Source organism: Eptesicus fuscus, chromosome 15, assembly GCF_027574615.1.
Source record: "Eptesicus fuscus isolate TK198812 chromosome 15, DD_ASM_mEF_20220401, whole genome shotgun sequence".
NCBI lineage: Eukaryota > Metazoa > Chordata > Mammalia > Chiroptera > Vespertilionidae > Eptesicus > Eptesicus fuscus.
This window is the reverse complement of record NC_072487.1, coordinates 75,921,559-75,936,475: the sequence shown is the minus strand read 5'-3', so window position 1 is coordinate 75,936,475 and position 14,917 is coordinate 75,921,559. Positions and strand designations below refer to the sequence as shown.

Below are 14,917 nucleotides of genomic sequence, written 5' to 3'. Positions count from 1 at the left end.
GGAACTACACTCCAGGCACCCTGCTGGGCAGACACATGAAATCACTGTGCCGGAGTCGAACTCTGGGGAAAGGAAGGAAAAGTTTCTTCAAGATTCCTTCTGAACTTTTGTGTCTACTTTTCTTAAATCAGAAAAAGGCAAACTCAGAACTGCTCTTCCAACAAAGCCCCTCTCTCAGATCAGCGCAGCTGACCCATTCGAGGGAAAAGCCTGAGAAAAGGCGAGGTGAGATCACCGAGAGCTGGTTCTCATCCTGGCTAGCGACTGCAATGTCTCAGAAACCCCCACTTCCTGGCTTCCCCCACGAAGCCACTTGGCCGGTCAGCGGCTTTCCTTTGCCTTCCTTCTCCGAGGAATCTGGCTACAATTCCCAAACCCGAAACAGTTTTTTCCCTTGAGAAGTTCTCAACAACCACAAATGCCATCTTGGCCTAAATAGCATACCAAAGCGTCAAGGTCACTACAAGATACAATGTGGGTAGGCTTGTTTTTGGCTTTAGTGTGCCCGAGATAATGAAGAAATTCCTGGGACGGACTGTGTTGATAAGTGGACCAATGTGGAAAGGAGAAGGCAGTGGACTAGGGAGGCAGACCGGGGAGCAGACCCGGTGGGGGAGAGAGCGGGCACCACGTGGGAGAGACACAGGGTCTGTGGCTGCTCTTCTTGCCGCTGGACTAACCATGGGCACCAGACACTAAATCCCTGAATGACACTGGTCACCACGATCCCTACACTCAACCCGAGGAAAGTCCCTCGCCTCTCTCCTGTGCCGCCGGGGAGGCTGGGCGGGACCACCGAGTCCACAGCTACGATACACGCAGAGCAACGGCGGAAGGCAGACTGTGGACGGTGCTGCGGAACCGGGAGCGGAGCCAGCGCCGTGGATTCTAAACAGAGACCCAGACGAAAGAGAAGCAGGCTCCAGCAGCGGCGATGCCCCCGCCCTCAGATACAGCAGCGAAGAGAAGCTGCGAGTCTCCAAGCAGAGCTGCTGCCTTTTAAGACTGTTTCGTTTTTGTTCTTTTCATACAAAAGGCAAGAGAAACTTGAAAGAACAGCAATGCCTGAGAGAGGAGACGAAGGAGGAGACTGTTAATCTCAAGATCACCACTGAGTTTGCAGAATCAAGTCTCCATGAGAACTGAAGCATCAACTCTGGAACCCCGCGAATATAAAAAATACACATGTAAAAAAACCAAGTCCCACCCCCGACTTCATAGCCCTCCTGCATAGCACACATAGACGGACACATGGCACAGGCTTTAGAGCAGGGGTCCTCAAACTTTTTATATATATATATATTAAGGTATTATATGTGTACATATCTTACCATTGCCCCCCACCCCACCCCACTCCCATACAGGGTCCTCAAACTTTTTAAACAGGGGGCCAGTTCACTGTCCCTCAGACCGTTGGAGGGCCGGACTATAGTTTAAAAAAAAACTATGAACAAATTCCTATGCACACTGCACATATGTTATTTTGAAGTAAAAAAACAAAACGGCAAAAACACCCGCATGTGGCCCGCGGGCCGTAGTGTGAGGACGCCTGCTTTAGAGGCTCAGGAAGTACCTGTCACTGGCAAGTTGAAGATGACAATCTCCTGAAAACCCAATCGTGTATCCAAGATTAGCTGTCCACCCCGCTTAGAACCTGAGGCTCTACAGGAAAAATAGCCTCCCTGTGCCCTGTGCTGGCGGCAATGCTGCTCCCTGCAGGCAGTCCCTCGCTATTACAAGTAATTCCCTGGCTGATGTACACAGCTATAAAGGCGTAACATACCCCATCGCTGTAGATGAAGGGTTATTCTTCAATTCCTGCACATTTACCACTTGAGGGACAGTCTTCAAAGTTGATTCGGTCAAAGTACTTACAGCTATTGAAACAGAGAACAGAGAGGCATATTAATCGCAATAAGGGATCAAAAAGTCTAGCCTTACGTAAACCACCAGGACAGAAACCCAAGCAGATTGCAACCCTATTAGCGAAAGCACAGCTACTCTAGGCAGCTCTGCAGCGCTGTGTTCAGTGAACACCTGGCCTCCATTCATAAGGATTATGAGATGAAGATGCATGCAATTTAATCAACTGCCCTCGTTCAGGGAAAAAGATTCCCTGGGCAGATTTAGAGAGCAGAGCTGAGATTGCCTGCCAAGTTGTTTGCTCACCTTGGAAAAGGGCAGAAAGAGCTAGAGCATTAGCATAGTTCAGACTAAGGATTTTCCCAGCCCCCACTCTCTCATTCAACCATTCCTTCACATGGGCTTTTTATTGCCAGACTGTTAGGTGCTGGGAATGGGAATACCAAAAAATGTCTAACATACAGTTTCTTCTCTAAAGGAGCGCACGGCTTGGTGAGACAGACACGGTGAATTAAAATGTGGGAAATGGAGCCTAGACAAGAATGGGGGAGGCCGAGAGGCCTGAATTAAGGAATGGCAACTGGGATTAATCTGACACCTACTTACCCATCTCAGGCTTGTCAGCTTTCACATCTCTTTCTGTGTCTTACAGCTTAAACTGAATTCCAGAACTTAGTGATATTTTAAAACTAACTATTAAGAAGGCCGGAGCAAAGCTCTCGGATCTCTTCTAACTACGTATTTGGCCAAACTGAAAGCGGCAGCCTGGGTGGGACGTGGGTCTGTGGCAGCTCGCTCTCCCCCCTCCTTCAGAGCAGCAACGGGGACTTCCTGCCTACGACTGCACATCCTCATCTTGCACATTCAAAGGTGCCTACGCCTTAGAAATTTCTGCTTCCAAATGACAACAGAATCACACCCCCTCCTGCTGACAGCGGGATAATCCGACCTCCTGGCAGATTTCCAGTTTATAAATAATCAGCGCTATCAGCGTGATGTGCGGCCTGTTCAGCACAAGGCCAGGACGCTGCTGGGTCCAGGCAGTATTTAAAGGATATTTAATATTTAAAGGAAACATCAAAGGATTCTATTCTTTCAGAAGCCTCAAAGGTACCTTCAAGTTATCTTATGTCTTTCACATCTAGTTTAGATGCCTTGATAAGGGTTTTAATATTTGAACTTTTCTTAGAAATTTTTTATCACTGTATAATGGTAATTCTCTTTTGTCTAAATCAAACCACCATGTCTTTTTAGTCTTAAAAAAAAAAAACCTGTCTAAATTGATATGTGTTCCAAGCAGAGATAAAATGAAAAAATAATTTTATTCAGCTAAAACAAAAATATTTATTTCTCAACTTTGGCAGTACTGAAATTTTGGGGCTCGATAATCCTTTGTTGTGGGGGTGTCCTGTGCATTAAAGTCCAAGCCATGTTATACAGGCGAGTCAAAAGGGGTCTTGGTCACGAAGGGTGTGCAGTGCATTAGTTACTCTGCCCAGGAGAGAGGAAATTCGGGAGGTGACCGTGTCTTTTGAAGGAAACTTACATAATGCTCTTTTCCCCCCGTCCTTCTAGCGCCATTGGTATAACAAAGAGCAATTTGTAACTCAGCGGCTCTAATGGAAGGAAGAGGTGCTCGAAGGGAGAGTGACGTTACATATTTAATGTGTGAGCTGTGAAGGTCAAGATGAAATTGACCACACCTATCGTACTTGCTCATTCTTTCCCTTTCGGACTGGATGGGCTCCCACACTTGCACACACACATCCATGCACTCGGACAACCTTCACGTTAGTGTGACTGGCTCTGTCCCGAGGCTCAGCAATAACATGTGAAGGTCCCTTTGGAAATTAACCTCCTGGGAGGGCTCTTGCCAGACAGAACTACAGTCTCACTGTCCCGTGGTCCTGTAACGCACTGGTGTAACAGAGTAGGAGATGAAGAGAGAAAGAGCAGAGCAGGGAATCGGGTACCTTTTAGAATGAAAGGACTTCGTTACTTGAAGCCACGAAGCTCAGCAGCAGGACCTCACCTAAACCAGCCTAGACGTTCACATGGCTGTGAATGTATTACTTTCCTCTGCTGTGACGTCCTGGCCCTTTTTCTTTGAAAACAGCTACCGAGTAAGATAACATGTAAATTGCTGCCAATTATAGTAATCATGCTTTTAAGAAAAGTGACCCATGATATGCAAAAAAAAAAAAAAATAAAAAAAAAAAATAAATTTTTTAAAAGATTTTTTTGCAGCACTCCTCACTCCTGGGCTCTACCACCAACACTGCCAACTGCTGGGGAGTAAGGAGGGGGTGTGTGCCGGGTGGGGGGGGGGGGGGGCGCACGCAAAACCACTGGCTTGTACAGATGGAGAACAAGTGAAGTCCTTGAGGCCAGCTACCCAGAAGTCCCGGTGCAGAAAACGTGGACAGCCACGAACACTGACCAAATGCCGGGCTCGCTAGAGTTCCCGCCTGTAACAGCCACAGCTGCCACCCCAAGCAGCAGCTGTATTGCAAGGGGCAAACCTCGGGTTGGGAACTGGTTCTGCTTCTCATCAGACGGGTCACCTTCCCTCTCTGAAGGTCACATCACTCAAAAGCAAAACGGGCACACTAATACCCACCTCCCAGGGCAGCGGGAGTCCTAAGATACCACAAGACAATCTGAATGCTCCCAGGTGATGTAACTGCAAAGATGGTGGGCTCAGAGCAGACATTGTTGCAAGGCAGGGATTCGCACTTCACCAAAAACCAGCTTTCCTGCTTACCTGGATGTGGCAGACCTAGCACCTCCCCTACAAGAAGTCTGCTTCCTGGGAACCCTTTCCGCCAGCAGAGAGGCTGCACAGCAGTCTTCGTTCTGAACGGCAGCGGAGCCAGGCGCTAGCTGGCACCTGCCACCCCAGCCCGAGACTCAGACAGCTCACCCCAGCCCCTGCACAGGTGTGGGCCGCACTCTCACCTGGCGCCTGGCTGGCCATCTGGCGTCTCAGTGCTGCCGCAGCGGCCGCCTGCGGAGCTGGGATGGTGTGGGAGGGGCCCGGCGCGCCGTGCTTCACGGTTTTGGTTGCGAGCATTGTGCTGTCGGCCCCTTGAGGAATGATTTTGCTGGCAGACGTAGACGCTGAGGGGAAAAAGTGGGTCCGAGAAGAGGAAAACACCAAAGTTAAAATGGTCAAGTCTCCATGTTCGGTTGCAGGGAAAACGCTAAGATTAAAAACTTAGGAAAGTACCAGTAACCAGACAGGCTGGCATCCACATCTTTCAAAGATGCCAATGCAATCTGCCTGCCGGCCTCTACTAACTAAGATACTTCACATCAGCGATTTTCAGCTGTTTCATCTCATGGCACACATAAACTGATCACCAAAATTCTGTGGCACACCAAAATGTAGGTTTTTTGCCAAGCTGACAAAAAATAGCTGTAATTTTGATTCGTTCACACCAGGCAGCTATTGCTGTGTTGTGTGCTGTCACAGTCCAGGTATGACACGTTTTACAAATTCCTGCGGCACACAGGTCGAAAATCGCTGCTCTGCCCGACCATTTCCTGGACACCGACGGAAATGGAACCCTTATGCCAACACAGATCAATCTGACAGATTTCCCACGCTCCTCTCCTAAGACCTCTCCATCCCTATCGCACGCTGCTCGTTTGCTCTGTCAGAAGCCACTTCAGTGCACAGCCCGACGCTGACGCCAGTCACCGCAGTGAGGCGACACTGACCAGGAGCACGGGCGTGCTGGCGAGCCGGGCAGAACGCGGCAGGAGCTGGGATGTGCAGGGCACGGGGTGGACGCTGCTTCGCATGGAGGCAAACAGCTCCTGCCATTCCTCCCGGAAAGACCTTCTAAATAAGCGCACACCGGACGCAACAGCAAAGCTGTGACAGTGTCAGCCTCGGTCTCTCTGCCTCACAATGTCCCACCAACTGCTTCTAAGGGCACACACCTCCTCTGGACTGTCTTCAAATTTCTGGACTATCGGCAGGAATGGGCCAGAACCAACAACTCGGTGGGGTGATAGTATAAAACCCAGCTCCAGCTCCTTCCTGAGTTCCAGCCTAATGGGGGGTGCGGGGGGGGGGGTTTAGAGTTTCCTGTCTCCTTGTTTCCTTACCTGAAGCTCCCAGCACGCCGGGTGGACCATGACTCAGGTGAGATTTAGCAAAAGGAGCCGCCGCCTGGGGCAAGAGACCGGGCTGGATGGAGGGAGTGCGCACCACGGGGGCATGGCGAGGGACCTGGGTCCCGGCATCGTCATCTTTACAGGGTGCCCGCGTGTCCTCATTCTCCAAAGACTGGGAGATGGATGACGTTGAGCTGGCTTCATCCAAGTCTTCGTAGTATCTCTGAGACAGGAAGGCTGACCGAGACAGGCTGGCTACAAAGCCCCAAACAAAACCCAAGTTAGTAATGAAGCCGCCCAAGGGCTGTGTAATTTTCACTGTGGACAGACCAATAGCCAATCTGCAAAATGACTTAATTATTACTCATTTTAAGTGGAAGCAGCTATTGTCGAATGTGAATAAAGATGGTTTTGGGTCTTTGCTCAAATGGGGCTTTGAAATTCCGAGCCACGTAACGAGAACACTTTGACTGTGAAACAAACACATGCGAAGTGAGAGGCAGAATGAAGGCTGGTGTGAAAGCGGGGAGCTGGGGCCCTCGGCGGATCTCACAGGCAGAGTAACAACGTGTCAGAAAAGTAACAGAGAAGCTCCCACACCACGGGGAACGGTCGCACCACGGGGAACAGTCGCACCACTGCCGTCCCTTTTCCAACAGTCATTTCTAAGAACAGGCCTCATGCAAACTGGTCAAACAGAAGGGCCTCAGTCCCGACTGCCTTGGACATTTCCAGCTAAATCTAACGACTCTTTTGAATGAATCAGGTCTAAAAATACTGTCCCCATAAAACCAACTCCCCATTCTGCTCTTCCCCTTGGCCTCTGGCGCCCACCGTTCTATTCTGTCACTGAATCTGACTGCTCTGCTTACTCACAAAAGTAGACTCAGACAATATTTGCCTTTTTGGGAGTGGCTTTTTCCTTAGCAGAATATCCTCAAGTTGCATCCAGAGTGTAGCATGTCAGAATGTCCTTCCTTTTTAAGATGCATGTACCCCCTATTTTGTGTATCTACTCAATCCATTGGAGGTTTGTCCTGCTCTTCCTTCCAGCTATTGTGAATAATGCTGCCATGAGCACGAATGTACAGAATACTGTTTGGGTTCCTACTTCCCAGTCTTTGGGGTAGATACCCACGCGTGGGACTGCTGGATGCTATGGTAATTGTTTAGTTTCTTGAGGAACCACCAGCTGCGTTCTATAGTGCAGCACCATTTTCCACTCCTACTAATAGTGCACAGGGGCCAATCTGTCCACAGCCTCACCAACACTTGTCATTTTCTCTTTTACAGTAAAGGTTTGTAAGTTTCTAATTAAGAAACATAAAAGTACAAAATTATAAATGTCAGAGTCCCAATCTCATTTTCAAAAAATCAAATTTATATATATAAAGAAAAAATTTTAAGAGTAAACCAAAATGACATAGTTGATGACATATTTGGGTTGAGGGATAAGAGTAACTTTTATTCTTTGTTCTATTTTTCCAATTACCTACTAAGAGAAAGTAGTTTAGATAATGGAAATGATTGTTAAAAAGATTTCACTTGCCTGTGACGATTACCTTACCTAATTTAGCTTTATGATTACAGAAAAATTAATAAATGGCGGTACAGTAAGATTAAATTTCTGTCCTATTTTAATTACCAAAAAAATAATTTGCTGTTGGTATTAAAAAAAAAACCAGTTTCAACTCAAAACAGAATTTCAAAAAAGAAAAGCAGATACAAGCACAAAAGCAAAGCACCACTATGCCTGAAGCTGTGTATAACACGGTTATCTAGGTAATTTAATAGCAAAAACAGGTTTTATTCACTGGTTATATGGCTTCTTTTCAGCAAGTGTTTTTAGCCATCATTCCCTAATCAGTGGGTTTTTCTCTATCTTCTTAAAAAAAGAAGAAGCCTTTTTACAAATACCATCTTCCTCAAACCCCACACAAATCAGGGAAGTCAACTCTCTAAAGCAGAGGCTCCAAACTGTGGAGCCAGCTCAGCGCCCCAAACCCTTGGGAAGCACTGGCACTCGGTCCGAGGGCTGCAGAAAACAGGGAGCAAGAGCCACAACCACCGCGCGGGCGGCTTGGCCGAGCAGCTCCAGCTCCAGCCTTCAGACGCACACAGATTCTAGGGCCATTTTCTCCAGCTCCTATTCAGAACCAAAGGAAAACAGACACAGACAGACCCCCGCCCCCCCCCACCCCCACCCACACACACACACCATGTGCTGCTTGGTTTGCGCTAAAAAGTCCAGGCCCCGCTCCTGTACCTGGAGCAGTGGATCTCACTGGTGGGGTCTTCCTCTTGGCCAGGAAGTTTCTCAGTTGTGCCTGTTTCACAGGGGACAGTTTAGCTGCAAGAAATTCATGAGCCCGTAAATGCTTACAACCCGGTCAGCAGAAGACAGCAAACCAAAGGTTAAAGGACTGGGAAGAACGCACTTACCTGGTACTTTCGGCAAGGGTTTGGTGTGAGACTCTATGGTGGTTTTCAACAAAGCATTGCGCAGGCTTTCCAGGTCACTGTCAAAACTGGAATGGGATAGCGTCATATAGAAACCAACTATGACCAGAGAAATCTGAGGGGTGGGCGTGCATTGTCCTAAATATAAGCGCAAGAAATGAGCATCCCCCATTCAGAAACAGGCCATCTGACCAATCGATGTGATCAATCCCAAAGGAAAGAGATGGCAACCTTAACATCATACCCCCCCCCCACCACCACCTCCCAGTACACGCACTGAGAGAGCTTTAGCAGAAGGGGCAATGAACACCTACACCTCTGGCTTAAAGGCGAAACACAAAACCACCCGGGAAACGTCAAGGGTAGACTGCCGAACTGCGAGGGTCTGAAAGTTCCCCCACTTAAGCAAAATGACAAACCTAAACTTTGAAACAAGTCAGTCAACCTAATCCTATCAGTTAATTTTCAATAAAACAATACTGTTGCCAGCGTCTACTATTATCTATTGAGCACCTGTTTCATCACATGCACTACTGGATGCTTTCTAGACTTAATTTAACTCCCCAACAACCCCGAGAGGCATATATTGTTATCCCCAGTTTTTAAACAAAGGAAGAGGATCAGAGGGTGAGGAACCTGACCAGGGTCACACAGGTCACTTTCAAACCCACATCTGAAGCACTTTAAGACGATTCCACCGTACTCCCCGATACGTATCCATTCACTCAGCCACATGACTGAGTGCAAGTAGCGAAGAGACCCGCTCTCCGCACACCTGTGAGTGCTGCTCTGGGGAGGCACCCCCGAGGGGAGGCGCCACTGGGAAGTCTGGTTGTAAAGCCGCAGCTGCTGCAGACTGTCCACCAGGCAGTTCAACCTCTTCCTCTGCTGGTTGATGATCTCCCGGTTGTTGGCCAGGGTGTTAAACAGCGTCTCTCGCTCTGGCACAAGCAGGCGCCTGTTGACAGCAATGAGAAAGAAGTCCATGTGAGCGGTTCAAGTGAAGAAACCACCCACAGAAGAAGAAGAAGAGACTACAACTATAACAGTGAGAAGACTAAAACAGAGAGTCACTAGTGGACACAAGGCATCAGGAAATGCAAGAACATAAAAAAGAGACGAAAGCAAACGAGGCTACAACATACTGAGGAAGGCCAGGCCTGCAGCAAACTGCACAATCCCAGAGGCCCTGGGTAGAACAGGGTGGGAGACGTGTCAACAACAGGGGACAGATTCATTCAGCAACATACTTAGGACATGTGCACTTCCTGTGTGTAAATCACATTCAATAAAAAGAAAAGGCCCAGGAAAGCCGATGGGAGTCAGTCATCTCTTCACATGCTGCCATGAATCAGTGGGGGAGAGAGCACAAGATTTAGGAACATGGATAAAACCAAGGTACATGCCCTTGACCTTGGAGCAGCAGGGAGCACCCACCCCAGGAACTGCAACAAGGAAGGGCTGGCTCCCTTTCCTTCGGGTGACAGGTTAGTTCAAAATAAAAAAAAAAATTTATTTTTTATTTTAAAAAATATTTTTTATTTCAAAGAGGAAGGGAGAGGGAGAGAGAGATAGAATCATCAATGATGAGAGAATCATTGACTGGCTGCCTCCTGCTTGCCTCTCACTGGGGATTGAGTCTACAACCTGGGCATGTGCCTTGACCAGGAATCAAACCGTGTTGTGACCTCCTGGTTCACAGGTCAACCCTCAACCACTGAGTCACACAGCTGGGATCAAGATAAATGTTTAAAAACACATTTCAACAGGGTACAAGGTAATACTTATAGAAAGACGTAAGCAGAAACACTAGAAAACTGTGTAGACTTAAGAAGCTGAGCTCTGCATAAAGGGAATTAAAAATAAAGCACATTAGACAGCACAGAGCTGTCATAAAGGAGAAGCGAGCCCGGCTTCCCCGTTCTGAGAGAGAAATCTAACTGTCAAGCAGAGCAGGACACGCACACTGCTGGTCACGCCGTCCTCTCCATGTGGCCGAACGGACTCAGAACTAGGGAGTGAGCTGTGAAATCTCCACTGGGGACCCGCTGCCCCAGGGCCAGGTGCTCCAGCCACAGGTGAGGAATCCTCCCCACAGTGTCCGAGGGACCAACACTCACCTCCATCTCCCCTACCTATGTTCCGAGCAGATTCCTCAGGTTGGGCACAAAGCCACTCTCCAGGTGGTACAATATAATGCATTCAATTCTGCTCACTGAACTTTAAGCACATTCTGGCCCTGCCCCTGACATCCCACCAAGGTTGCCCCACTTAAAAGTTCTGTGATCCCCCAGCTTTATAAACAGGTAAACAGGTCATTTCCTGGTTTGTTTCCCCACATGGCTAATCCACTGATCAAGTGTAGGTGTTTCAATATGGAGTGTGTGGAGGGCTGATCTGTTTTTCCAATTTCTTGTTGGCACTCGACTATTCTTACAATGTACTGCATTCTGTTCCTTGTCATACCTTTGTCATCATTCCTCTTGTCCTTCTAATTAGCCACACTAATCAGGAATGTTTCCTTAAAAAGAAAACTTGGAATATACAAAAGAGTATAAAGAAAAAATTCCTCTTAACTCTATCTCGCAGCTGTATCTGTGATTATATTGTCGGATTAATTTCCAGCCTCTTTTCAATGTTTAGTTCTCCATGTTGAGATCACCCAGTATTTTGTCTTGTCTTACCTTTTTCATATTACATATATTGTATCTAATAATCTATATATATAAAAGCCTAATCGGCCCTAACTGGTTTGGCTCAGTGGATAGAGCGTCAGCCTGTGGACTCAAGGGTCCCGGGTTTGATTCCGGTCAAGGGCATGTATGTACCTTGGCTGCAGGCATATTCCCAGTGGGGGGTGTGCAGGAGGCAGCTGATTGATGTTTCTCTCTCATTGATGTTTCTAACTCTCTCTCTCGCTCTCCCTTCCTCTCTGTAAAACATCAATAAAATATATTTTAAAAAAAAGCCTAATCCACCAGCCGGTAGCTATGATGCGCACTGACCACCAGGGGGCAGGCGCTCAATGCAGGAGCAGAAACCACAGGTATGGAAACATGGAACAAACTGATGAATCTCAGAGGGAAGGGGGAAGGGGGAGGGTGGGAAGAGATTAACCAAAGATTTTATATGCATACTAGAGGCCTGGTGCATGGATTTGTGCACCGGTAGGGTCCCTCGGTCTGGCCTGCAGGGATCGGGCCAAAACTGGCTCTCTGACATCCCCCAAGGGGTCCTGGATTGCGAGAGGGCGCAGGCCAGGCCGAGGGACCCCATCGGTGCACAAATCCATGCACCAGGCCTCTAGTAGTTATATAATTACCATCTTGTACACTCCCTGTATCTTTAATGTGCTATTTGGAGAACATGCTAGTCCATGGTTATGTCTGTATTAAGAGAAAGAGACCAGACTTTGAGCCCCTCCTCTAAGCCGTGGGTAAGCAAGGTTAATCCAATTTGTCTGCATCACGAGTAAGCTGAGCCGAGATATAAATTCTCTGATGCACACAGTTGTGAGCACTGCTATTGTGTCTGCAGAACAAATATCTGGAAGCAGAATGCCAGGGTCGATGAGAATTAACATTTCAGGGTTTTATCCATGTTCCTAAAGCTTTTGAAAAGGCAGCAGCACTATCTCCTGCCACCAGTGGGGGATGGGACCTCACTCACTTTTGTTTTCTCTTTTGTTCCAGATGCTGATCCCACTCCAAGTCTAGGACATCATTCACATCTTGAACAGCAAACTTCACATATTGATGAAGGCGCCGAATTTCCTACAAGAAAAGAAAATGACTCCATTTTCCAGTAGCTTGGAGAAAGATGTATCAAAACAATCAAGATAATTTTCAATTATTTTTATATTGAGAACCATAATGAACAAAGAAAACATACTAGGTTTTAACATAATCATCAGAACATTATAATACAAATGAAATCCAGAAACTCAACCTTTTGAGGGTGTGACAGAGAGGTGGTGTAAAGAAACAGAAACAGAATGGGTGTCGGCCCAGGGCCTCTAGGGAACAGAAGTTCCTGCTTAGTTCTCATTTTTCAGTTCCTCTGAAGTATCTCAGCCTGGCCTAGGAATTTTCCGCTGCGCTCTGGTACGCCAACAGAGCATCCACTTAGTTTTTGCTCTCCCACCCATGAAATTAACTGCATTAGACACAAAATTATCCTACAAAACAGTGTTGAAAATAATTCTGAACCAATTTATTCAGAACACAGAAGTCATCTCACCAATTGAGAAAATTTCATTTCTTCTCCAAAACAAAAAAAATAGCACCAACACTAGAAAGTGTATTAAAATTCTTATCTATTAACTTATTTTAGGCCTGCAATAATTTTGTTTACATTTTGATCCAGTGTTAACCTTCGTGCTATACAACTTGACTTTCAAAAATGAACAATAAAGACGAACCAGTCCACTAAATGTATAAGCAAAGGAAGACGATGTGCACGCACAGGGAAAGCTCTCTGCATCTGCACAAAGATCCTACTGTGCTTAAATGTAGCTTAAAGTTATTCTTGGGTCAGGTTGTATGTCCCAACTGAAAAAGAGGAAATGTCATTAAAGAGAGTCAAGCTGGTTCCAGGAAGTAGCAGTAACCTCAGCATCAAATACAAATTTCAGCCGACACCTGGCGACGGGAGGCCCTCTCTCTGAACTCTCGGCGCAACGAGACCTCCGCGATTAGCTCCCGCGTGCTCTCCTGACTGCATCTCCCAGAACACCCCGCTTCTTTCGAGGCCCGTCACAAACACTTCCCTGTGGCTCAGCTGCTCCCCGTCTGTGATCCCACAGGAACACAGTCCACACTGCATTCGTGCATTCATCCTCCCCACCGCCACGGAGCCAGCTGTGGGGGCCACACGTTGTAGTGTCGTGGTCAAGAGCACAGGCTCTGAGCCAGACTGTCCAGGCTCAAGGGTCCAGTGCCGATTAGTGGCGAGACTCGGGTACTTCCAGGACATTGCTTTTGTACAGGCATGAACTAATACATGCTAGCTACTCGGACCTACTGAGCACTGTGAAAAGAGAAACTGACTTCTTTCTGAATGGGCGAGTGTTGCCCAGTAGCCGTATGCTTTTCTTTTAGTTTGGACGCAGAGCAAGAGGTGAAAAGGCAGTGGGAAGCAAGTGTAACTAGATGAGGAGTGCAGGCCATGGCTAGCACTCCCTCGCTAGGAGGGTTAGCGTCCCCAGTGGAGGAGCATCGAGGGATCCCACAGCGCTGTGGGCACAGCCAGGGCTCCCACCTTTCTGGGCGGAGGGACTGTGTCTTCCCTTTTCCTACTGTCAGAAAGTGTATCAGGTGAGACACGTGGACGGCGGGTTTTCTGGGCAGGAGGGGGTTCCTCACACTCAGAGACCCTCACGTGCTGGGTGAGCATGACCAGCACTGCCCTCTGTGCCCCACTTCTACAGGGATTCTAGGCAAATGCAAGGAAGTGGGGATGACCCCCACCAAGCTATGGTACAACAATTGGGAATAAATTGAAAGTTGAAAACAAAATCCAGATTTCACGAAGATAGAGAATAAGAATAATTAATTGAAAATTACTGAGAAAAGTAGCGCTGCTAAATTATGGCACACAGGAAAGAGCCGGGCAAGAGGAGGTCTTGATTCTGGTTCCACTCCTACCACCACCCCTGCCTCTGAGGCTCACCTTCCTCACCTGTACGCTGGGATCGGAAGCCCGAGTCTTACAGAGCAGCTGGTTTTAAAGACTAGAAATAATGGGTAGAAAACGCCCCGCAGAGTACCTGGTGCTCAATGAGTAGTTGCTACTTTAATGGTTATTATTCATGACTTATTTCTAAATGTATCTTTTTCAACAGCATACTGTCTACCAAGCAGAAGGTTTAATTAGGAATTCTATTTTTGTTTAATTCAAAAAGCATCACGTGGAAGAGTCCCATTTTCTTCATCAGTTAAGGACGTCTACGGGGAACAGGGAAATTATTCACAGGAAGGAAGCCACTTCATAAGACAGTCGGCCAAACCCATGCCTCGAGGAGGAGAACGGCGGAGGCCCCGCTGCCAGCGCGCTCTGCTGGCCCCTACCTGGAGCTGCGCCTCACTCCTGGGGTCCAGGGGTCTCCTGTAGAGCAAGTGCAGGTATCCCGAGTCACGGTTCCTCTCACTCTGTTCTCTGGCTTCTTCCACACCAGCAAAGCCCTCAAGCAGAGTGGTTTTCAGGGTACTTATATCTCCATGAAGAGACTATGAAAGGAATAAGGATGTACTGATACAAAAAGCGGTATTTCTAAGAAATTAGGTAGCCTTCCTGTTCTGGATCAAGGAAGGTGGTGCTTCTCAAATAGTTAACATGGTGAACATCTGAATACAGTTAATAGTCATGCAAAAAAAGAATTTCACTGCTTAGAGCAAGACACCAATGTTCTTTATTTCCCTTGTAATTTTGTGTTGTGTTAATCTTCATCTGAGGTTATTTTCTCCACTGA

At 47.4% G+C, this 14,917-nt stretch overlaps 1 protein-coding gene across 1 annotated transcript in view; it reads right to left on the bottom strand.

Moving 5' to 3' along the window:
- The window catches only part of NUP214 (nucleoporin 214), a 79,168-nt gene that overhangs the window by 38,016 nt on the left and 26,235 nt on the right, over positions 1-14,917 (bottom strand). The window contains exons 17-24 of the mRNA XM_028127069.2: positions 14,517-14,675; positions 12,118-12,221; positions 9,224-9,406; positions 8,431-8,516; positions 8,255-8,338; positions 5,980-6,243; positions 4,822-4,983; positions 1,784-1,877 (exon numbers count right to left, since the gene is read on the bottom strand). Coding sequence (XP_027982870.2) covers positions 1,784-1,877; positions 4,822-4,983; positions 5,980-6,243; positions 8,255-8,338; positions 8,431-8,516; positions 9,224-9,406; positions 12,118-12,221; positions 14,517-14,675 — 1,136 coding nt within the window. The remainder of the gene's footprint in view (positions 1-1,783; positions 1,878-4,821; positions 4,984-5,979; positions 6,244-8,254; positions 8,339-8,430; positions 8,517-9,223; positions 9,407-12,117; positions 12,222-14,516; positions 14,676-14,917) is intronic.